General features: G+C 55.3%; 2 protein-coding genes across 3 annotated transcripts; both read left to right on the top strand.

The window, feature by feature from the left end:
• Positions 1 to 2,209: 2,209 nt before the first annotated feature.
• Positions 2,210 to 6,613, top strand: Pih1d1 (PIH1 domain containing 1). Its single transcript, XM_028861896.2, has 10 exons — positions 2,210 to 2,408; positions 2,510 to 2,603; positions 3,145 to 3,211; positions 3,916 to 4,095; positions 4,938 to 4,999; positions 5,088 to 5,169; positions 5,485 to 5,587; positions 5,758 to 5,833; positions 6,198 to 6,341; positions 6,496 to 6,613. Exons 2-10 carry the CDS (start codon positions 2,514 to 2,516, stop codon positions 6,532 to 6,534), a joined length of 843 nt encoding a protein of 280 aa, XP_028717729.1. The 5' UTR covers positions 2,210 to 2,408; positions 2,510 to 2,513; the 3' UTR covers positions 6,535 to 6,613.
• A 5,118-nt stretch (positions 6,614 to 11,731) lies between these two features.
• On the top strand, positions 11,732 to 23,340 carry Slc17a7 (solute carrier family 17 member 7). Of its 2 annotated transcripts, XM_028861866.1 has the most exons (13): positions 11,732 to 11,962; positions 16,071 to 16,323; positions 16,873 to 16,947; positions 17,182 to 17,300; positions 17,586 to 17,700; positions 17,775 to 17,862; positions 17,968 to 18,054; positions 18,145 to 18,287; positions 19,142 to 19,291; positions 19,413 to 19,545; positions 20,328 to 20,438; positions 20,777 to 20,904; positions 22,075 to 23,340. In XM_028861866.1, the coding sequence occupies exons 1-13, from the start codon at positions 11,901 to 11,903 to the stop codon at positions 22,366 to 22,368; spliced, it is 1,758 nt and encodes a 585-aa protein (XP_028717699.1). In that variant the 5' UTR covers positions 11,732 to 11,900; the 3' UTR covers positions 22,369 to 23,340. The 2 variants fall into 2 exon arrangements, with proteins under 2 accessions (XP_028717699.1, XP_028717698.1); XM_028861865.1 differs by lacking the exon at positions 16,873 to 16,947.
• The last annotated feature ends 251 nt before the right edge of the window (positions 23,341 to 23,591 follow it).

A 23,591-nucleotide genomic window follows, 5' to 3' on the forward strand; every position in this document is an offset into this window, starting at 1 on the left:
CCTACTTCCGAGGACTAACAGTGATAACAGTCCACGTGCAAGTCTCCTGACTTAAATTCCACAAGGGGACACCGCCTAGGTCAGGTGGACATTAAGTAATAGCTTTACACAATTTGGTTCGGACCCTCCCTTTATATACTGGGACTTCCAGGGCACGGGATGGAGAAGAGAAAAGAGAATGGAAGAACTAGATGGGTAAGAACTTGAGAGGAACAAGCTGAGATGGGGAAGAACTAGATTGAAGGGCTAAAAGAGAGGACTAGAGGAATGAGATGGAAGATGAGGAAGAGCCAGTTGGGGAAGAACAAGATGAGGAAGAGCCAGATGAGAGAGAAGGAGATGGGAGAGGAGCTGATAGGGGAAAGAACTAGATGGATGAGAACCTAGAAGGGACAGAACTAGATGAAGGATTTAAGATAGAACCTAGAGGGGACAGTAGATAAATATAGAGAAATTAGGCAAGAAAGGAGCTAGACATGAGAGCAGAATAGAAGCTGTGTAGAGAGAGAACTATAACAGAAGAATAACGTGTATGGACTAAGGAGTTTTGTGTACATAGATTCATTTCTTTTCATCAAAGATTACAATCAACTGGTTGTAGATTCTTCCTGGACCCTAGGAGGAGCTATGGAAGGGCTGGACTCCTGCCCCCCCCCCCCCCCCCCCCGGGTTAGGATGAGTTGGTTTGCTTTGATTGGCATGTTAATTAGGGCACTGCTGGTCCGCTTAGCCCAGGAGGAGGAAGTGGTCAAACGAGGGAGCAGACCTTGGTGACTAACTTTAGGGATGTAATCTATGGTTTAGCAAGGGAGAGGGAAGGAGGAAGGGCAAGGCCTGCTAGAGCCCCTTCACCCTAGAATTTGGTCTCTAGACTAGGCTGGCCTCGAACTTAGAAATACTCCTCCACGTGGCGGCACATGCCTTTAATCCCAGCACTCAGGAGGCAGAGCCAGGCGGATCTCTGTGAGTTCGAGACCAGCCAGGACAAGGCACCAAAACTATACAGAGAAACCCTGTCTGGGGATGCTGGGTTTAAAGGCATATGCCGCTACCACCCAGCTAAAAATATTTATCTTCCTTGTACTTGTTTGGGTTTTTCCGCGTGTGTGCGCACCACGTGTGTACAGTGCCTACGGAGGCCAGAAGATGGCTGGAGCCACAAGAGTTACAGGCAGTTGTCAGCAACCATGTGGGTGTTAGAAATAACCAGTCCTTTCCAAAGCAACGCATGTTCCTAACTGCCGAGCACTCTCCCCACCACTACTATTTTCTTTTCTTTAAAACAAGCAAAGATTTGCTTCTATGTTATGTGCAGGGTATTTTGCCTAACTGCATGTCTTTTTTTTTTTCGAGACAGTGTTTCTCTGTGTAGCTTTGCGCCTTTCCTGGAACTCACTTGGTAGCCCAGGCTGGCCTCGAACTCACAGAGATCTGCCTGGCTCTGCCTCCCGAGTGCTGGGATTAAAGGCGTGCGCCACCACTGCCCGGCCTGATTGCAGGTCTTGTGCATCATGTACATGCAGTTTCCCAGGAGGCCAAAAGAGGGCGTTGGACCCCCGTAGAACTGGAGTTACAGGGGATTGTGAGTCTTCATGTGGGTGTTGGGAATCAAATTCTGGAAGACTAAATAAACCAGGTGGTGGTAGCCCTGGCCTTTAATTTCAGCACTTGAAACGCAGGAGGATCTCTCTGAGTTCGAGGCCAGCCTGGTCTACAGAGTGAGTTCCAGGACAGGCTCCAAAGCCACACAGAAACCCTGTTTCAAAAAACAACAATAAAACACACAAACAATTCTGGAAGATCAATCAACACTCAAACGCTGAACCATCTCTCCAGGTCCGTCCCCACCCCTCACCCCGCCCGCATGACTTTCCGTATAAACAAAAACCTTCATTTTGTTCAAAAAGGACAGTTAATAGCATTGAAATTGTGTGTGTGTGTGTGTGTGTGTGTGTGTGTGTGTGTGTGTGTGTGTTGGGTGGGATCGAACCCAGAGCCTACACATAATAGACGAGAGCTACACACAGAGATGTTAAATTCTCAGAGTGCCAATCCTTTCTGCACTGTAACGCCTGCAGTTGTTAGGGACGGGCGGAAGTGTAGGTGTTATTGGTTCAGGAAGTGTGTCATTTCACGGTGCTCCTCAGCCCCTATTTTGATTGGCTGGTTAGGGGGGCGTGACTTCAGCTTTCTAACACAAATGGTCGGCTTGGGTGCCTTTGGATGATAGGGCGCTGCAGTCATCGGAAGTGTGGCTATTTCAGGTCCTTGGTTACAGAGACCGGAAGTGTGGCTTTCACTTACGCATCGGCCAAACAGGATCAATCAAGACACCCAACAGACTTGAGGACGGTGCCTTCATCGTAATGAATGCGTAGACCATTCCCGGCACAGACTTAGAGTTCTGGGTAGGGCGCTGTGTGTCAGGGATCGGCTGAGGCCCTGCGATAGGCTGGCTTCGCTGATCCGGGAAGTCGACACGTTTTGGATGCCTTGGACTTTTTCCCAGGGCCATGGCGGACTCGAAGCTTCTGGCCCCAGAGCTGAGCGACGCAGAGTCGATGGGTGATGAGACGGGGCGATTTCAGGAGCTGCTACTGCAGGTGCGGGCTGACAGAACTTGCGGGGACCTGGGTGTTGAAGATTTATACATTGGCGCTCAGAGACGCGACTTCGGTTCCCAGAATGCCCTACGGCAGCAAGGAGGCCTATGGGAATTGTAGTTTTGTTTGGCTCAAAGTTTACTAGGTTTTAAAAGAAATGGAATTGGGGTGATCTTGGGAGTCTTCGTAAAAAGAAAAGGGGGCCTAGACTGTGTAATATAACAAGTGAGCCAGGTGATGGTGGCACACACCTTTAATCCCAGCACTGGGGATGCACAGACAGGCAGATCCCTATGAGTTCGAGGTCAGCCTGATCTACAGAGTGAGTTCTAGGAAAGCCAGGGCTACACAGAGAAACCCTGTTTCAATAGTAATAATAAAATAATAATAATAATAACAATAATAATAACAACAACAATAATATAACAGTAAAAAACCATGTGATCCCAGCTGTCACACAGGAGCTGTCCTAATAAACGTTTGGAAGCAGGTGAGGGGTTTGATAGGGCAGAATTATCATGGAGGTTGTTTTTCCCCACAGGCTTCCAAAGAGCTCCAGCAAGCCCAGACAGACAGACCAGAATCTACACAGATCCAGCCCAAGCCTGGTGAGAAATAGATACAGATAGAGGGATGGATGGATGGATGGATGGATGGAGATAGAGGGATGGATGGATGGATGGATGGATGGATAGATAGGCGTAGAGTATCTCAGAGCGAGGACTGGAGACCCTCAGAGAGGTCAGTGGACTCTAAGGGCAGGGGGCACAGAGGATGAAGGAGAGAGATCCTAACTGGGTACAAAAGCCTAGAAGTAGTTATGTGAGTGGACAGGCAGGAGGGTCACCTACAAATACTGGACCACAGAAAGCAGAGCGGAAGTGGGTCCAGGGCCTGAGGGAAGCAGAGGGGAACAAAGGGAAAGCAGAGGCTCAGCAGGACAGAGCCAGAGTGAAAGACGTAGCAAGATGGCTGAGCAGGTGAGGCTGCTGCCGGGGAGCCTGGTGACCTGCGAGAGCTGAGTCCTGAACGCTGTCCTCCGACCATGACGCACACCAGCTGTGACACACACACACACACACACACACACACACACACACACACACAGTGCATGTAATAAAATTAAAAGAGGGAAAGAAGTTGGGTGTGGTGGTGAATGCCTATAATCTCAGGAGGCTGGAGTGTCCCAAGTCTGGGGCTAGCCTGGGTATAGAGGGAGACCCTGTCTGAAAAGGGGAGGGTGGGTGAGGCAGAGCGTGGGTGAGAACGAGACTGCTTGGGGATAGATGGCCGAGATAACCCACTTGTGCAGGTTTCTGCATAAAGACCAATTCATCGGAAGGAAAGGTCTTCATCAACATCTGCCACTCGCCCTCCATCCCTCCCCCGGTGGATGTGACTGAGGACGAGCTGCTTCAGATGCTGGAGGAGGACCAAGCTGGCTTCCGAATCCCCATGAGCCTGGGAGAGCCACATGCTGAGCTGGATGCGAGTCAGTACCCTCCGAACACACCAAGTCTGCTCCCTCATGACCCTGCTTTTCTCAGGAGCTTCCAGTCAGCTTTGGGAGCCAGAGGGGGTTGATCCACGTCTGGAGGGAACATGCCCTGGGGCTTTTCACTGAGGTTAAGGAGACTTCAGAGAAGGCTACCTAGAAGAGTAAATGCTCTGATAGAAGATCTGAAGAGTTGGGGGGGGGGTGCACGCCTTAAATCCCAGCACTCGGGAGGCAGAGCCAGGCGGATCTCTGTGAGTTCGAGGCCAGCCTGGTCTACAGAGAGAGTTCCAGGATAGCCAGGGCTACACAGAGAAAGGCTGACTCAGAAAAGATTTGAGGCGTTCGTCAGGCAACCTCAGAGAAGAGGGTGGTAGGCGGAGAAGACAAGTGAGCTGGGCGTGGTGGCTCACTCTTCTAAATAGCTCTTAGGATGCTGAGGCAGGAGAATTGCTGAAAGCTAGAGGCCAGCCTGAGCTACAAGGACCAGGGCCAGAGTCTGGGGGGTACAGTGATTTGATTGATGGACCAACAATCAGGAGAGACTGGAAGTGTGGACAGCTGGCGTTCTCTAGAGTGGAAATGAGCATTTTCCTAGAGGTGGGTGGGATAGAGTGAGGTGATTCTTGGGGTCACTGGGGAGTATCAGGGTCTGTCTTGGGGATGTGGACATCAACCTGGAGTTGAGCCTGGAAGCCAAGAAGGACCTGGTCTGAGTCGTCTGGGGAGTAAATCGTAGCTGGCTCTCACTTCCTGTGCCGTGGTCTCTGGCCCTTGGGTAAGTTTTCCTTATGGGTGTTACTGGAGGGTTGCAAAGGCCTCGTTCCCTCTTTCCACAGAAGGCCAGGGCTGCACTGCTTATGATGTCGCCGTCAATAGCACCTTCTACCTGAGGATGCAGGTGGGACCTGTGTTATGGATAAGGCCCGGGAGGGTGCTTCCGCCAGCCCCCCCCCCCCCCCCCACCGCATCTCTTCTTCTCACCTTAGAACAGCGATTTCTTGAGGGAGCTGGTGGTCACCATCGCCAGGGAGGGCCTTGAGGACAAGTATGGTTTACAGCTAAATCCGGGTGAGGGTCTCGAGGGGTCCAGTGGGCCAGGAGGGGGTGGAGCTTCTCAGAGTGAGGGTGGGGCCGCGAGGGGGCGGGGCCAGGAGCCTGGCGGGGATGGGGTTGGGGGGTTGCGGGGGGTGGGGGTGGGGGTAGTGGAGGTGTCTTGGTGCATTCCCCAGGAAGGATGGGGGCTAAGGTGGGCAGGGCCTCTACGAGTCAAGATTGCAGTGGTCAGAGCGGAAGGTGTCTAGGGAGGCGGCCCAGCCCCTGTGGACTGGGAAGCACCACTTGAGGGGACCCCACCTCAGCGATCTTTGACTCCCCAACCCTCAGAATGGCGCATGTTGAAGTACCGGCCTTTCCTGGGGTCCATCTCGCAGCAGAACATCCGTTCCCGGCAGCGTCCTCGGATCCAGGAGCTGGGGACCCTGCAGGGGTGAGCCTTCATACATATCTGGGCTGATGCCTATCCTGGGGGTCTAGGGACTCAGATGGAGCTGAGACACAGAACTGGGCGGAGGGAGGGAGGAACAGCAAGCCAAGTAGAGGGAGCTGGGCTGTCAGAGACCGGGCGGTCACCTTCAGTCTGCCCTTGTTCCCATACAGCCCAGAGCGGCCTCACATGCACCTTTGGTTGGAAGCCCCCGACCTCCTCTTGGCTGAAATTGACCTCCCCAAGCTGGTGAGTGCAGGGAAAAGAGCGAGAGTCTGGACACCCTGGGGCTAAGGCAGGAGGTTTAGGAGCCAAACCCTGGATCTGAAGGAGGAGGCTGGAGCCTGGATTCCCTCGGCCTGGGTTATACCCCTGGAAGCAGTGATGTGGGCTATCCCCAGACCTGCAGAAGTTGCCTCTCCTGGCCCAGAAAACCAACAGGTGCAGCCATTGCTGTCCCGAGTTTGAGTTCCTCGAGACTCATAGTTACCGTCCTTTGATTTTGTCTGCATTGATTTGGTTCTGGGGTTGAAAGCACAGCCTTGCATGCTGTGACCTTGTGGACATAGCTTCCCAGTGCTAGGGGATGTGGGCTGACTGACCTCACCCCCAGGATGGAGCTGGAGGGCTGACGCTGGAGATAGGGGAGAATCTCCTGGTGATGGGAAGCTCTCAGCAGCTGTACCACCTCAACGCCTCCATCCCCCTGCGGATCAACCCCGAGGCCAGCCGGGCTGCTTTCCACCACAGAAGAAAGGTACCCGAGGGCCTTCAGGGAAAGCTGCTATCCAGGGGTCTGAACCCCTGGATCTGTGGGGAGCGGCTGAGACCTGAAGTCCTGGGCTGGAGGGAAGAGAGCTAGGGTAGGGTTTAGAGCCCTGGTTCTGAATCCTCATTCTTTCTTTTCCCAGCAACTGATGGTGTCCATGCCCCTCCTGTCAGTGTCTTGACCAGAATCCCCCTGTATTCCAGATGTGGAGAAGATGTTGGTGTCTTCTCTCAATGTAAAATAAACAGTTTTTCCAGTTCTTTCCAGCTTCAGAAATCAAGACATGGCGGGCGGGAGGGAAGAGGACCATCAGTTCTGACCCGTGTCCGCTAGAAGTCTCTGTCCCTTTCAGGAGGCCCTGGCCTCCTGTCTTCCCTGGCCTCCCTGGGCCCCAGAGCTGACCCTCCTTCCTTGTCCCCAGGACATCCAGGCATAGACTCAGCTCTGACCCCTTCCTTCTTGGACATGACTTCCCTCACTGATGGTGGTCTCACAGCACAGTGTCCCCCACACCACCGACTCTAGCTTCTCCCTTGCTTCTCTAGTGCCCCCTTCTCCGGAATGGCCATCCCCTCGCACAGCGGGTGCTCTCTCGGGACGGGGGCTTGCACTGCCTGGCCTCTTAGCAACCAAACTCCAGCTGCGCCTAGGGTCTCCTGCACTCCATGAACCACATCTGTCCCTGGTCCAGCTTCCTGTCCTGGACGCGCCCAAGTCTAGGTCCTGAACCCCCAATTCACTTCCTCCTGGCTCAGCCTGCGCTGGTCCCTCTTTTGGGGCACTCCCATGCTACTCCCCAATATCCTGTCCTCATTTTTGGTGCCGAGGATGTAACTCAGGGCCTCTGATGCAAAGCATATACTGGGCAGTCAATGGTGGCGCACACCTTTAACCCCAGCGCTCAGGAGGCAGAGGCAGGGGGATCTCTGAGTTCGAGGCCAGCCTGGTCTACAGAGCAAATTCCGGAACAGCCAGAGTTCCACAGAGAAACCCTGGAAAAAACGAACAATACCAGGCTTATATTTGTTTTACCATTGAGGAAAAACACCTCAAGGAACCTCTCACCCCCTTTTTAAATTTTTCTTTTTCTTTTTTTTTTTTTTTTTTAAATTTTTCAAGACAGGGTTTCTCTGTGTAGCCCTGGCTGTCCTGGAACTCGATTTTTAGACCATGATGGCTTCAAACTCACAGAGATCCGCCTGCCTCTGCTGGGATCAAAGGTGTGGGCCACCACCGCCCAGCTTTTTTTTTTTAATTAGAGAAAAAGCCTCATGTATCCCAGGCTGCTTTGAAACTTGCCATGAAGCTGAGGATGACCTTGAGTTTATGATCCTCCTACCTCGCCTAAAGTGGGGTTTCGAGTTTGCACCACTGCTATGGTTTATGTAGTGGGGGTGGGGTGGGGTGGGAGGAACCAAACCCATGCTTCATGCATGCTGGGCAAGCACTCCTCCAACTGAGGTGCTTTTCCAGGCTCCACCCCCATGCTGTAATATAAGTTACATTGGTAAATTGTCAGATGTTGTTTGTACTTGTTGAAATCTGACCTTTTTTTGATTTATTTTATATTTTTAAAAAAGATTTATTATGTATATAGTGTTCTGTCTGCATGTATGCCTGCAGGCCAGAAGAGGGCGCCAGATCTCATTACAGATGGTTGTGAGCCACCTTGTGGGTGCTGGGAATTGAACTCAGGACCTCTGGAAGAACAGCCAGTGCTCTTCACCTCTGAGCCATCTCTCCAGCACTTTATTTTACATTTTTGAGAGTTTTGTCTGTGTATGTCGTATGTGCACTATTTGTGTGGTTGGTTCCTGTGGCGGTCAGAACCCCCGGAACTGGAGTTACAGGTGGTTGTGAGCCACAAGTATTTACATAGAGCCACCTCTCCAGAGTCAAAAGCTGACTCTTGAGAAAAGTCTGGCCACAACCTTGTCCCAGACCCATGCACAGTTATTTCAAATGTGCTCTGAGACTCCCTGGCCCTGCAAAAGGAGAAAAGAGAGTACAAACAGCTAAAACATTAAAAAAATCACACCTGGGCAGTCCAGAGGATTCCCTGAGTAAAGCTGCTCACTGCTGAGCCTGATGACAGGAGATTCATTCCAGGAACCCATGGTAGGGAGACCTGACTCCCAAAAGGTCCTTTAACCTCCGGAGGTGTGTGCGCTCTGTCTCTGTCTCCGTCTCTGTCTCTGTCTCTGTCTCTCTCTCTCTGTCTCTCTGTCTCTCTCTCTCTCTCTCACACACACACACACACAGATTTCAGATTTATTTGCTTATGAGCGGTTTATTTGCATGTACACTGTTGTACCTGCTGAATTCAAAAGAGGGCGCCAGTAAGGGTGCTGGGAACTGAACCCAGGTCCTGTGCAAGAGTTACAAATGCTCTTAACTACTGAGCCTTCTCTCCAGCCCCAAATATATATGTAGTTTTTAGGTTTTGTTTGGTTTTTCAAAACAGGATTTCTCTGTGTGTCCTGGAACTCGATCTGTAGATCAGGTTGGCCTCGAACTCAGAGATCCACCTGACTCTGCCTCCAGGGGGCTGGGATTAAAAGCATGCACCACTGCCTGGCATACACACACACACACACACACACACACACACACACACACACTTTTTTTTTTTTTTTAATTAAAAACAAGTCGGGCAGTGGTGGCACACGCCTTTAATCCCACCCCTCAGGAGGCAGAGGCAGGGGGATTTCTGAGTTCCAGTCACTATACACAGTGAGTTCCAGGACAGCCAGGGCTACACAAAAAAACCCTGTGTCGAAGAAAACTACAACAACAATAACATGGCCGTACTGTTGCTGAGAAAAGTTGGTCAAGTCAGAAGGGTGTCTATCCTTGTTGGGTATGCCTGCACGACATTCGGGAGGCTGAGGCAGGAGGATGACAAGTTCCACGCTAGTCTCTAGTCGTACAACAGCGACATCTATCCCACCCCAGGATACCGTCAAGCAAACTAGCGAGCCCTGCCCACGTGAGGGCGCAAGGAAACCCAAGCCCTAAGGCTTCTTAGCTAGGACAACCACATCTAGAAGCAAATGGAAACGGGGCGGTGGGGAGAGGGGGCTAACTTTCAAGCGCGGTCGCTGGAGCCTGTTGTCCAGACAGAGGCCATGCCTGGGCCACTGGAGGACTGGTTTCCAGGTCCTGGAAAAGCTTGAGGCTGGGTGCGTTCCTCCTTCCTCCGTCGCCATGGTGACGGTGCGGGCGACTGCCCGGGATTTGGCAGCGGCGGGGCCCCCTTCCCACTCCCTCCTCCTCGCCATCTGCTCCTCCCTCACACCTGGCCGGGAGCCGCGGACGCCGCCTCCGCACGCCGTCCGGGACGCTCCGGCCACCAGGTGGCGCGTGTGCGCGCCTCAGCCGCCTCCCTCCTCCGCGGGGACTCGTCGGAGCCGAGCCAGATCTTCCGAGCCCGCCTGCCGCTCGATCGGCTTCTCTCGTCCCCTCCCGGGCCGCCTCATGAAAATTTAATCCCAAATGCATTTGTGGCCCGGCACGGGAAGAGAGAGACGGTGGGGAAAGCAGGACCCTGCTGAGGCCTGGAGCTGGGGGCGCACCGGGAAAAGCGTTGGTCTGGTGGGCGTCAGGGTTTGAGGGCCACCGCAGAGTTGGTGTTCCCCCCAAGGGATGGAACTGGGGTCTACTGGTGGGGAGAGGACTCAGTGGGTGGGGACAGATCCTGGGGCCCGAGTGGAAGCCACAGCTAGAACAGGCTTAAGGGGAGGAGCCAGACCCCAGAAGGCAGAGACAGAACATAGCGTCCGCGGGAGTAGGGGGACACGTCCGGGGGGGGGGGGGCAGGGTAGAACTCAGAGGGAGGAGATAGGACCCAGCTGATGGGGCCCAGACTCAAAAGAGTGTCATAGAGCCTAGAGCTATTCTAGGCGAGTGCAGAGGGAATCACTGGACACCAAGGGCAGTGTTGGTGGGCCTCGTCGTAGGGAGCGGAATTCAAAGGGGTGAAGGTGGAGGAAAGAGAAGGATGGGGTGCGGACACACCCCGAGGAAAAGTAGAACTCAAGGAGAATAGTGGAATCCGAAAAGGATGGGGAAAGCCAGTCCAGCGGCACAGCCTGTAACACCAGCTACACAGGAGGCTGCAGCAAGAGGATCATAAGTTCAAGGCCAACCTGAGCTGCAGAGTGAGGTATGGGGACGTGCCTAGCATGTGTGAGTTCAAGGCCAGCCTGAGCTGCAGAGTGAGGTATGGGGACGTGCCTAGCATGTGTGAGTTCAAGGCCAGCCTGAGCTGCAGAGTGAGGTATGAGGACGTGCCTAGCATGTGTGAGTTCAAGGCCAGCCTGAGCTGCAGAGTGAGGTATGGGGACGTGCCTAGCATGTGTGAGGCTCTGGGTCCTATCCCTAGTATGGCCCCAAAAATGAAAGGAGGGGCTGGAGAGATAGCTCAGTGGCGATTCCAGAGGCCCTGGGTTCAGTTCCCAGCACCCACGTGGACGCTCACAACTCCAGTTCCAGAGAATTCAATGCTACTTTTAGGTGTGCACGGTGTTAGGCTTACAGGTAGAGCACGGACGGACATGCTGGTAAAACACTCATACATAGAATTAAATTTAAAAAAAAACAACTTTTTTTTTTTGAAACAGGGTTTCTCTGTGTAGCTTTGGCTGTCCTGGAATTTGCTCTATAGACCAGGCTGGTCTCGAACTCAGAGATCCACTTGCCTCTGCCTACCAAGTGCTGGGATGAACAGCATGCGCCACCATGCCCAGCCCTAAACAAAACAACAACAAAACAAAAAAACCCTAACTTTTGGTTTTGTTTATTTTGGTTTTTCTCTGTGTAACCCTGGCTGTCCTGGAACTGGCTCTATAGACCAGGCTGGCCTGGAACTCAAAGATTCGTCTGCCTCTGCCTCCCAAGTCCTGGGATTAAAGGTGTGCGCCACCATCACCCAGCTGTTTTTTGTTTGTTTGTTTTTTGAGACAGGGTTTCTGCCTCCCCAAGTCCCAGGATTAATTAAAGGCTTGCATCACTTCCTCCCAGCTCAAAAAAAAAATATTTTTAAAGAAAAGAAAATGAGAAAGCCGAAGATCAGATGGGGAAGTGAGCTCAGGAGCGCAGGGATGTGGGAAGGAGGGACCCAGAGTTATTTGAGAACTGGATTGTAGCGGGTTTCGAGGCAACTCAGAGTTCAATTCCAAGGGCGTGGCCTTGAGATGGCCAGGTGGAGGCTCTGGGATGGGAGAGTTTGAAGGAGAGACAGGGTCTAGCTTGCAAGGCAAGAGGCCTAGCCTACTGGCCTACAGCCCCCAGGTAACTGGGGAAGGAGAGGGCGGGCCCTGCCTGCAAGGGGTGGGGCCTCGTTGGGTGGGCGTGATGCCCCGCCCCGCCCCGCCCCCCGACGTCGAGTCCCGCACCAGCCCGGGGCAACTGGCACTCTCAGCCTGATTCCCCCCAAGCGGAGCTGCGGGGCCGGGCCGGGCCGGGGCGGACCCCGGGATCCCGGACGCGGCCGCCCGGGCCCGCGGGCGGGGGGATTGGCAGGGGACCCGCGTGGGCACAGCCACCATGGAGTTCCGGCAAGAGGAGTTTCGGAAGCTGGCGGGGCGCGCCCTGGGGAGGCTGCACCGGTGAGCTTGGTGGGGTTCCTGGGAGGGGAAGGGTGAGGACGCCTCCTTTCCACCCCGGAGCAGACGGACAGAGGGAGAAGAGAGATGACACCCCGGCACTGTGGGGAGGCCCACCCATCTGTCCAGGATTCCGCCCTGTCGACGCTGGCCTCCCACTGCCTGGTCCACCATCCTCTTCCTCCCCTGCACCTCACCCCACCTTGGGCTTGACTTTTCTTTGAGATTGTGTATCCCTCCCTATTCTCTGGGTGTCTGTCCACCTGTCTCCTCTCTCTGGGTTCCTCGTCTGTCCCTTCCCTCTGATCAGGAGCCATGGAGCTCACTAGCTGTCCATCGGTCCTGACTCTGCGCCTCTCGCACGGCCCTCCCGTTCTTCCTCTCTGGACCGCTGGCCCCCACTCGGGTCTCTGTTTCTCTTGGAATCTCTGACTGTTCCCCTGGACTGCTCTCCCATCTCTTTTCATCCTCTTTCTCAGATTCTGTCCCTAGAGGCATTTAATCTGGAGCTAAAGCGGATTGGGGCTGTTGGTTCTTGTCCTTGAGGGGGGTTAAGCCGAGAGGAAAAAGCTGGGGTATCCCAGGTTCAGGAGGGGGTGGTGAGGGAGTTTCAGGCCACAAAACCAAATTAATCTTGGGAGGTAATGTGGACTTCCCAAGGGATATAGGCTAGAACTGTGTGAGATTTGCTCCCACCCAGGACCATGATTCCAGTGACCCCAGTGTCCCTTGAGGTAGCCTGGACACCTCCCAGCCTCACCCCCAACCCCAGCTCTGGCTCCAAGTCAGAGAAATTACTCAGCTCTCCAGAAACCTAAAAATATCTATTCACGGTGCGGGGAGGAGATGGCCTCGTGGGCATGGCGCCCTTAGGGCCCGCTTCCTCCATCCAGGGCCCTGGTCCATCCTTACGTGGTCCTCGGTCCATCTCCCTGGGCCGCCTGAGTCTAATGTCAGTCCGACAGTCCAGCTTACTGTGGCTCACATCCTGGCTCCCAAGTTACCCCACCCTCTGGTAACACCAGAGGAGAGGGATAGGGGTGAGGTGGACAGAGGGAGGCAGGAGGTGCAGTGGGGGGGTTGGGGGAGCTGAGATGGCTTCACCTCTCCTAGTTTTCCAATCCCCATCCCCTCCCCACCCTTTTTTCTCGCCTCCTTTCACGAGTTTCTCAAAATACACCAGTGTGAAGTCAGGGGAGAGAAAGACGTGCTGGTGGGGGGGCTGCAGGGGTGAGAGCGGGAGGGGGGTGTTCTTTAGGCCCTCCCTCTCAATCTCTCCACTTCCTTTCCGGCCCCCAGCCTTGCCTTTCCTCTCCAAACTCAGAGACCCCAGGAGAAGCAACATAAAGCTGGGGAGGTGGCAAGCATTTATTTGCTTACAGAACCAGAATTCACTTTGACAGAGGGGGTGAGCATCGATGGCTGAGGACCACACTTATCATTTGAACACAGATCATTCTTCCCAAGCCTGGAACGGGATAAGAGCTACAGATGTTCCTGGAGATGGAGAAGGCTGGTGCTAGCTGGGGGCTGGGGGTGTCTTTTGGACCAAGATAACCCAGGGTGTCTTCGGACAAAGAGGAGCCGGGAGCCAGGGCGTTTTGCTTCTTCCGGCCAGGTTCTGGGCAGGGCAGTGCTGGGGGTCAGGAATGGATCAGGCCCAAGTTGCTTTCCTCCTGTGTGACCTTGGACCTGTGACATCTGTTTTTGAAGTCTCAGTTTCCTAATTCTATGATAGGAAGAAACCAGAAATCTACCAAGGCATAGGGAAGATGCGGGAGTGGGGAGGCCCTTCAGAGAGCAGCTGAGACTCGGCTTCCTTTGGGGAACTCCACCCTAAGGGACACCTCCCCTCACCAAGTCCTTGGCCTAAGTGGGGTCATTCAGAGAGGAGACGGGGCTTCTCTGTGACTCTTGCTATTCTGAGACAAGGTCTCCGGTAGCCCAGGCTGGCCCTTGAACTCCTGATCACTGCCTGGCCCCAGCTGCACTGCGCTGTGCGGTGGCCGCCTGTGTCCCGTCTCGTATGATACTCAGGATCCCTGTTTGAAAAGCCTGGCTTGGAGAGATCTGACATCTAATACACACAACAAATATCAAAATTCTGGGGCTAGACCCTTGCCTGCAGTTTCAGAGTCAGTCAAATATCAGAAATCAGCCTGGGTCAAATTCCACTCTCACAGGGAATGCTCTGTGGAGGGGAACATGCGGGGTCCTTCTACCCCATGTCGTTCATCCTGGGGGCTTTGATTCCCAGCTCTCGGACTCTGTCTACACCCTCTCTCTTTCTATCTCCAGACCCCCCACTTTTTTTTTTGGACAGGCTCCTGTGCATCTTTGGCTGGCCTGGAACTCAGAGAGATCCTGCCTCTGCCTTAAAGTACTGTGATTAAAGGCGAGCGCCACCATATGGCTTGTTTTGTTGAGACTAAGTCTGGTGTAACTCAGGCTGAATGACCTTGAATTCTGATCCTCCTGCCTCCGCTTCTAAGTGTGATTACAGATGTGTGCCAGTCAGTGTACCTGGCTTCTCGGTGCTGGGGTAGAACTCAGACCTCCCCACATGTTGGCAAGTGCTCTGCCAACTGGGCTGCATCTCTCTTCTCCCTCACTTGTCCCACACTGTGGCCCAGGCTGGTCTGGAGATCGCAGTAATCCTCCTGCCTCAGCCTCACAAGTGCTGGGATTACAGGCGTGAACCACCACGCCTGGTTCCTACCTCCACCCCTTTCTTGCCCGCCCCTCCCCACCTCCTCAAGTCTCAGGATGGGGCTGTGGGCTGTGTTCTTTGGTCCGCCGCCCCTCCCCCCAGGCCGTCTGGCTGTTCTTTCCTCCCCCGTCCCAGTCTCCCTCGCCTCCATCTGTTCTCACCCCTTCCTGGGATCCAGCCGGATCCCCTGGCTGCCTACCCGCCTCAGAGGGGCCACGCTGAACTCTCAAGGTCCCCATACTTCAGGCACCTCATTGGCCTCCGATCATCTGTCCCCGATGTCTCCTCATCTCTCCATTTCCCAATATCAGAGGCTCTCTGCCCTTCCCACCCCACCTCTGTGTCTCTTACTTAAAGTCAGGGAGTTCCTTCTCTCTCCCCTGAGTCTCTGTCTTTCTCTGACCTTCTCTCCTTTCTCTAGGTCTCCGTCATCCCCCCACTCTGGGTTTCTTATCTTTTGTGCTCTCTCTTTCTCTCTCTGAGTCTCTCCCCTTTCATTAGGTCCCCCCAGTTCTCCGTCTACTCCCCATGTTCCTGTCCCACTCTTTGCCTCTCCATCTCAGCACTCTCCCCACCTGTCTCCAGGTCAGGCCCTCCTGCCTCCAGCAGCCTCTCTGGCTGGGAGACAGCCCCTCCTTGAGCTCTATCCATCATCACAGACTCAATCCTGGATGCAGATCGGGCGGAGGCGAGTCACGCTGGGGAATGAATGCGCCAATCTCCCTACCATCTGTCCCCCGCCAGGACACCAGCCACCACTCCCCCTCCCTGCTCCCTAGGCTGACAGTCTGAACCCCAGAGTCCCCAGGGGCCCCAAACTGGACTGCTGGACTCAGCACCATCGGGGACTCCCCAAACCCACATATCTGGGGCCTTGAAGCAGGGCGATCACGGGAAGGGGGAGGGGAGGGGGCTGTCTGTATATATAGCCGAGGTGGCTCGAAGCATCTGCTCTGTTGACACCTTTGCGCAGGCCTCTTTGTACCTTTGCTGACTCAAATAGACTTGGATCTGCATCTGCCAGAGGGGGCTGGGGACATCTTGGAGTTGGCGGTGGGGCTCGCAGGCACCCGCTCTTTGATTCCAAAGGGTGGTGTGGAGTCTGTAACTCCCCAGTGGAGAGAGGGAGAAGGTGACTGAAGATCTTGACTCCAGTGGCCTGGACTCCTGGCACTGGAAGGAATTCCGACTCAGAATTCTGGGTCTGACAAAAGACGTGGTTTTTCCATGCACTCCTCCGTCACAGGGAGGAGAGGGCACCCTGAGTTCTTGGAGGGAGGGAGGAAAGACAGATCAGAGATGATCCTGGTGAGGGCAGCAAAGCAAGGTTAAGCCAGGAACCCCTGTGCCCCGGGAGGAGGGGCCTGGACTGCTGAGACTTTGCTTCTGGCGGCCCTGCAGGTTACTGGAGAAGCGTCAGGAAGGCGCGGAGACACTGGAGCTGAGCGCCGACGGGCGCCCAGTGACCACGCACACGCGGGACCCGCCTGTGCTGGACTGCACCTGCTTTGGCCTCCCTCGCCGCTATATCATCGCCATCATGAGTGGTCTGGGTTTCTGCATCAGCTTCGGCATCCGCTGCAACCTGGGCGTGGCCATCGTGTCCATGGTCAACAACAGCACGACCCACCGTGGGGGCCACGTGGTGGTGCAGGTAGCTGCTCTAGCGAGCCCTGCTCACGGCCCGTGATGTCACACGCGGCCACTTCACACTCCTTCCCAGCTACACTCTGCCCAGCGTGCCTCCCTACAGATCTGCCCTTACTCCGGTCCCTGCCTTCCTAAGCCCCGCCCTGATACAAAGAAAGCTCCACCCCTTCCCATACCAGATTAGGAAATGTCACACCAGTATTAGGTATGATACTTATTACCTCGGTCCATTTTGGACCTTCTAGCCAGTTCTCTTACTGCTGCGTCCCGCGTTTATGTTCTCGGGTCACATTTATATCATTTCACTCCTATCTCAAGCTCCTTCCCAAATTTACCTCTGCCTTTGCCCACCTGATTAGTTCGGGCCCACACCGAAAGCCTTGTCCAAACTCAGATTTATGCTGTTTTAACTTGGGTATTATAGAAGCCATGACCATGACCGGAAAAAGGGGGGAAAAATCTTGGTTTGGTCTGTAGCTTACCTGAAGCCCCATCCTCTGCTCCAATATAATAAGGCGCACCCCTAATTTAGCTACTTCTTGGCCCTGCCTAGGCCCCATACAGGTCTGTCCACAGACAGGAGGCAGTCACTCCCACACTTGGGGATGTTCAGGGAGGGGATACTGAGGTAAGCAAGCAAGTAGCACTAGGCTTCTAGGCAGCAGCGCTTATAGTTAGAGGACCGTATAGGACTAGCTCTAGCAACCTGGAAGAGCGGAGTTCCGGTGAGCTCTGGCTGGCAGGTTTGGGCAGGGGGAGGGGATCTGGTTGCTGGTTGTCTGAGACACGAAATCTGTGGGTGCTGATTGACAGAGGGTAGAGTCTGGAGAGCGGTTAGTGTGATGTGCATTTTGACCCGCAGAAAGCTCAGTTCAACTGGGATCCAGAGACTGTCGGCCTCATACATGGCTCCTTTTTCTGGGGCTACATCGTCACTCAGATTCCAGGAGGATTTATATGCCAAAAATTCGCAGCTAACAGGTACAGTGGCGGCATCTCAAGGTGGCAGAAACTGCAGCTGTGTGTGTGTGTGTGGTGTGTGGTGGAGCTAGAGGTGTGGCCTTGGGTTTGGCTCGGGGATATTGGGAGGGTCCTTGTTTGAGGGCATATCTTAGCGGTGTCCTTGAGTTCTGTGCAACTCGTGGCCTGTTGTGGGCAGGAAGGGCAGATCCTAGCGATGGTGGGAAGGCCAGATGGCCAGAACCACACGAGCACCTCTCTACACCTGCCTTGGTTAGACTCTTTCCTTTCCCACCTTCCCACCAGGGTCTTTGGCTTTGCCATCGTGGCTACCTCCACCCTCAACATGCTGATCCCCTCAGCGGCCCGCGTCCACTACGGCGCGGTCATCTTTGTGAGGATCCTGCAGGGACTGGTAGAGGTAAAGCCGTCCCCTAAGCCCTGCCCCCTCTCTGGCCCCACCTCTTCCCTCTGACCTCGCTGCTCCCTCCCTAGGGGGTCACATACCCTGCCTGCCATGGCATCTGGAGCAAATGGGCCCCTCCCTTAGAACGGAGTCGGCTGGCGACAACAGCCTTTTGTGGTGAGCAGGGACTGGGGACTGGCTCCGGAGTGGGGGGGTTGAGCTGTGATGCGGCAGATTCCAGGGCTGAGGGCGGGCTGCTCTCTACCCTCCTTGTCTCCTCAGGTTCCTATGCTGGGGCAGTGGTTGCCATGCCCCTGGCGGGGGTCCTGGTGCAGTATTCGGGGTGGAGCTCTGTCTTCTATGTCTATGGTGAGGGGACTCAAATGTATGGTTCTGGGCGGCACTGGGGCTGAGTGAGGCCAGATGTCACCCCGCTCCCCTCCCGCCCCGCCCCCACAGGCAGCTTCGGGATCTTTTGGTACCTGTTCTGGTTGCTGGTCTCCTATGAGTCACCGGCAATGCACCCCAGCATCTCAGAAGAGGAGCGGAAATACATCGAGGATGCCATCGGAGAGAGTGCCAAGCTCATGAACCCCGTTACGGTGCGGCGCGGCCGTGGGACCGGGCAGGGAGGACCCGAGTGTGCTGGCTCAAAGCTGTGCAGCGACTCAGAGAGGACAGGACTGCCAAGCAAATGGGGCTAGATGGGGTGTGGCCATACAGGCAGCTACTTCAGGGGCTGAGGCAGGAGGATTGCAAGTTCGAGGTCAGGCTATAAAGTGAGTTCAAGGCCAGGCTGGGAAGTTTAGTGAAGCTTTATTTCAAAAGTGAAAAGTGGGTTAGAGGTATAGCTCAATGGTAGATCACTTGCCTAGAATACCCCAGTGAGGGACTGGGGGTGTGGCTCAGTGATAGAGTGCTTGCCTAGCATGCATGAGGTCATGGGTTCTATTCCCATTACTGAAAAAAAAAAAAGAAAGAAAGAAAAAGAAAAGAAACTAGCTGGGCTAGATTCCATATTAGGCTGGATGGAGTTCGAGAATGGCAGGTACTGGACATAGAGTTAGGTACAAGGTGGCTGAGTTACAGCCACGGATGAGGCCTGGTTAAAAGCAGGAGAGGGGGATTAGAACTTGAGATTTTGCTAGATATTGCTGTGCGTACGGCTAAACTTTGTAGCGCGATTGAATAGACATTTTACTGGGCTCACATTTATGGGTTATCATGGGGTTTAATATCTGGAACTCAAGGAACCTCTGGGGAGTCAGGCCCCATCTTTTGTCCTTGTGATGCAACCTTAAAGCTGGAGTTTTAGAATTCCTAAGTCCCCAGGAGTGAAGATGTGGCCCGTGCTAGAGGCTTCAGTGAGCTAGGGTGGGGTCCCTGAAGGGACATGAAGTTCCCAAGCCCTGGTGTCTGCCTTAGCATGGTCTGCTCTCCCCTCCGCCCCTCCCAGAAATTTAACACCCCCTGGAGGCGCTTCTTCACGTCCATGCCAGTCTACGCCATCATCGTGGCCAACTTTTGCCGCAGCTGGACCTTCTACCTGCTGCTCATCTCGCAGCCCGCCTACTTTGAAGAAGTGTTCGGCTTTGAGATCAGCAAGGTTAGGGTGCAGGAGTCTGGGCTCGGTGGGGGTGAGGGAGAGCGCGCCTGCGTGCCTAGGCAGGACCGAGGAGGCTGTGCTCACCCAAGGGGAGGGGCTGCCTGTCCACCTGTTCCCACAGGTGGGCCTGGTGTCGGCGCTGCCGCACCTCGTCATGACCATCATCGTGCCCATCGGAGGCCAGATCGCCGACTTCCTGCGCAGTCGCCGGATAATGTCCACCACCAATGTGCGAAAGCTGATGAACTGCGGCGGTGAGTGGGTGCAGCCCGCGTGGAGCCCGCGCGTGGAGCAGAGCGCAAAGGGGAGGGTCTGATGGGCAGGGTAGAGGTGGGGGCCACAGGGCGTGGCTGACCCGACCCCATCTGAGGGAGTAAGGGCCGTGTGCAACACTTCCGGGAAGCCAGGGTTGGAGACCACCATGTGGGAAGGGTAGGCAGATGAGCGGTCTAGAGATGACACCGAGCTGGAAGAGTGGGACCTTCCCGAGGTGAAGCCAGACTTAACTAGTCTGGGGGTGGGGGTGGGGATGGGGGTGCTGGGACTGGGGGAGCTGAGTCCTGTATAACCCTAAAACCTAAAGTCCTATAACTCTAAAATGGCCACAACTGGGGTTTTGGGGAGATAGGTCATGGGTGGAGACTTGGGAACACCAGACTGTGAGTGGGGGACCTAGCAAGATGGTTGAGAATGGGGACCAGGGGAGATGGGGACCTGAGTGGGGTCCTTATGTGATAGGGACACAGAAGTGAGTTCTGAGGGTTCAGAGATGGGGTGTTGGGTCTTGCGGAGTGTGGCTTAGTCAGAAGGTGGGACACTGGGCCCTTGTAAGGCAGAGCCGTCAGAAGATATGGCTTGGGTGGGTCTTGGGGAAGCAGGACCCTCTCTGGTTTGGGGAAACTGGTCAGGTGTTCTGCAGGTCAGAGTGGCCAGGTGGGGTCGATAGAAGGGGGCTGGGGTGAGATCACGGCTGGGCATGTGGGCAGGATGGCCAGTAGGGTCACAACGGGTACTTGGGAGACATGGCCCTCCGCAGGCTTCGGGATGGAAGCCACGCTGCTGCTGGTGGTCGGATATTCACACTCCAAGGGTGTGGCCATCTCCTTCCTCGTCCTGGCTGTGGGCTTCAGTGGCTTTGCCATCTCTGGTGAGAACCCCAGATGGGTAGCTGGGGGTATTGGAGTCAGCTTGGGCCCTGAAATGGGCTTCTTGGGGGCTAGAGAGATGTCTCGGCAGTTAAGACTTGCTACTCTTTTAGAGGACCTGAATTTGGTTCCCAGCATCTACCCAACTGCCAGTAGTGGATCATGCGCCCTCTTCTGGCCTCTATGGGCCCTGCACTCACATGTGTATACCCTCACCCAGGCATACACATTAATAAGTATACTTTTTAAAAACGAATGCCTCAGAAGAGCGGAGGAGATGGGTGGGTGTGAGACTGCAGTGGGGACTTGGTGCGACAGCTGCTGACTTGATCCCCACCAGGGTTTAACGTGAACCACTTGGACATCGCCCCTCGCTATGCCAGCATCTTGATGGGCATCTCCAACGGCGTGGGCACACTGTCTGGGATGGTGTGCCCCATCATCGTGGGCGCAATGACCAAGCACAAGGTTAGCACAGCCCTCCCAGTGCATGCCTGGAACCTTCTGACACCCAGCCCCCTCCCCTCCCTTTCTCTTATTAATTAATTAATTAATTGGTCTCTTTCTTTCTTTCTTCCTTTCTTTCTTTTTTAAGACAGGGTTTCACGCCAGGCGGTGGTGGCACACACCATTAATCCCAGCACTTGGGAGGCAGAGGCAGGCAGATCTCTGTGAGTTTGAGGTCAGCCTGGGCTGCAGAGTGAGTTCTAGGACAGCCAAGACTACACAGAGAAGCCCTGTCTCGAAAAGTCGAAAAACCAGAAAAAAAAAAAAAAAGAGAGAGAGAGAGAGAGACAGACAGGGTTTCTCTGTGTAGTCCTGGCTGTCCTGGAACTCACTCTGTAGATCAGGCTGGCCTCAAATTCAGAGATTTTATCTCTTAAAACATCTTTTTTTTTTTTTTTTTTTTTTTTTTTTTGAGACAAGGTTTCTCTGTGTAGCTTTTCACCTTTCCTGGAATTTGATTTGTAGCCCAGGCTGGCCTCGGAACTCACAGAGATCCGCCTGCCTCTGCCTCCCAAGTGCTGGGATTAAAGGCGTGCGCCACCACCGCCTGGCAAAACATCTATTTTTATTAGTTTAATTTTTTATTAGCATGTGTGAGCTTTTTTGTGGTATGGAGTATACATTGGTTCCCTCTTCCACCATGGGGTCCCAGGGTAGAACTCAGGTCGCCAGGGTTGGCAGCCTCTCTACCCACTGAATCATCTCACCAACCCTATTTTTTTTAAGTCGGAGTCTCATTATATAGTCCTGGCTGGTCTGGAGCTCTGTGTAGACCAGGTTGGCCTCGAACTCACAGAGATCCGCCTGTCACTGTGCTCCGCCACATCTGGCCTCCTGTTGTGTGTGTGTGTGTGTGTGTGTGTGTGTGTGTGTGCGCGCACGTGAGTGCTGTGCCCGCAGAGGCCAGAGGGCGTCGGGCTCCTTGGAATTACAGGTCATTGAGCTGCCTGATGTGGGTGCCGAGAACTGAACCTGGGTCTTCTGTAAAAGCCATAAGGCCCGGTAACTGCTGAGCCATCTTCTCAGCCCCGCTCTAAGTGTCTTTAAAGACGGCCATCCTCCTGTGGCGGCCTGCAGCGTGGCTGAGATGCACCTCCCTCTCCTGACCTCCTGCCGTGTTGTCTCCCCCAGACTCGCGAGGAGTGGCAGTACGTGTTCCTCATCGCCTCCCTGGTGCACTATGGGGGGGTCATCTTCTACGGGGTCTTTGCTTCGGGGGAGAAGCAGCCGTGGGCGGAGCCGGAGGAGATGAGCGAGGAGAAGTGCGGCTTCGTGGGCCACGACCAGCTGGCGGGCAGCGACGAGAGCGAGCTGGAGGACGAGGCCGAGCCCCCGGGGGCGCCCCCCGCGCCGCCCCCTTCCTATGGGGCCACGCACAGCACCGTCCAGCCTCCGAGGCCCCCACCCCCCGTCCGGGACTACTGACCGTGTGCCTCCCACCGAGGGGCAGTTTCCAGGGCCTCCACTCCGTGCCCCTCCAGCCTGGGCGGCCGTGGGGGAGCCGCCTCCTCCCCGGCCTCCTCCCCGGCCTCCGCGGGCCCAAACGCGAGTCTCCCCCTGTTCCCAGTGCGGCCCGACCACGCTCCCCCCCCAACTGCCCCTCCAGGGGTGAAGCTGCGCACTAGCAGTTTCCAGGACGCCCGAGCACCCCTGAAAGTTGTCCGCTCGTTCTGCCCGTGTGGTTTCAAGTCTTCCCTTGGGGACTTCACTCGGATGGACACAGCTCAACCTCTTGCATTGTGGTTTTGAGGCCCCCCCCCTTTTCCCAGCACCCCAGGGATTCTCAGGCTACCCCGAGATTATTCAGCTGGTCTCCAACTCAGAAAACTCATGGTCATCCCCCCTTAGTTCCAGGGCTCCCCTAACCCAGGGTGGTTCAACCAACCTCCAAGCCCGCCATTCCAAGGACTGATTCTCACCAGCGTTTCTGCGGGAAATGGCGGTTTCAGGTCCCCCCCTCCTTCCCTCCCTCCCTCACCAGCACTTGGCCGGCCTCGTCCTTACCCTTAGCTTAGCACGGTGTCCAGGGAAACGGCCGGCGTGGCTCCGCTCGCCCGTGCTCCGTTTCTGACTCGGTTTTCAGGTCTTCGCTCAAGTCTATTGATTCAGGGCTGGAAGCTGTCGCTTCTTCCCTGTGGTGGTTTCAGGGTCCCCCTTCCCCCAGATCCTTGCACTTTACTCTTCGGGCGGCTCGGGCTGCCCCAGTTTCTCAGTGACCATTTGTTGTGTCCCTCAGGGGCTAAAAGACTCCAGATCCGGGGTGCTCCCCTCACAGACACCCCAGGACGGGGCAGGCCTGGGCGAGGAGGGCTGTCGGGGCAGGGGTGTGTCTGGCGTCCGTCTCGTGACTGTAAACCCCGCCCCGCCGTCCCCTCCCAATAAACGCTTTGGTGTACAGACGGGGTCACCTGGTGCGGGTCGCGGGGTCAGAACCCCGGCTCCTCAGCCCCGGCCTCCGCGTGTGCAGGGCGCAGGCTCCTCCCGTGCACGCTGCAGGCTCTGGGCCGCACCCCTGCCCCTGCCCTCCGCCGCCCCTGCCCCGCCGCCCCTGCCCCGCCCCCTGCTCCCTGTCCCCTGCCCCGCCGCCCCCGCCCCGCCGCCCCCTGCCCCTGCCCCCTGCCCCGCTGCCCCCCTGCCCCGCCGCCCCC

Source organism: Peromyscus leucopus, chromosome 1 (assembly GCF_004664715.2).
Source record: "Peromyscus leucopus breed LL Stock chromosome 1, UCI_PerLeu_2.1, whole genome shotgun sequence".
NCBI lineage: Eukaryota > Metazoa > Chordata > Mammalia > Rodentia > Cricetidae > Peromyscus > Peromyscus leucopus.

Bases quoted from the DNA above. Each gene is read 5' to 3' on its own strand.
- Pih1d1 (XM_028861896.2), top strand. From the start codon at position 2,514: ATGGCGGACTCGAAGCTTCTGGCCCCAGAGCTGAGCGACGCAGAGTCG. The intron at 3,212-3,915 runs GTGAGAAATAGA...CCACTTGTGCAG, and splicing joins ACAGATCCAGCCCAAGCCTG to GTTTCTGCATAAAGACCAAT. The intron at 5,170-5,484 runs GTGAGGGTCTCG...CCCAACCCTCAG, and splicing joins TGGTTTACAGCTAAATCCGG to AATGGCGCATGTTGAAGTAC.
- Slc17a7 (XM_028861866.1), top strand. From the start codon at position 11,901: ATGGAGTTCCGGCAAGAGGAGTTTCGGAAGCTGGCGGGGCGCGCCCTG. The intron at 17,863-17,967 runs GTGAGCAGGGAC...TTGTCTCCTCAG, and splicing joins GGCGACAACAGCCTTTTGTG to GTTCCTATGCTGGGGCAGTG. The intron at 20,905-22,074 runs GTTAGCACAGCC...TGTCTCCCCCAG, and splicing joins GCGCAATGACCAAGCACAAG to ACTCGCGAGGAGTGGCAGTA.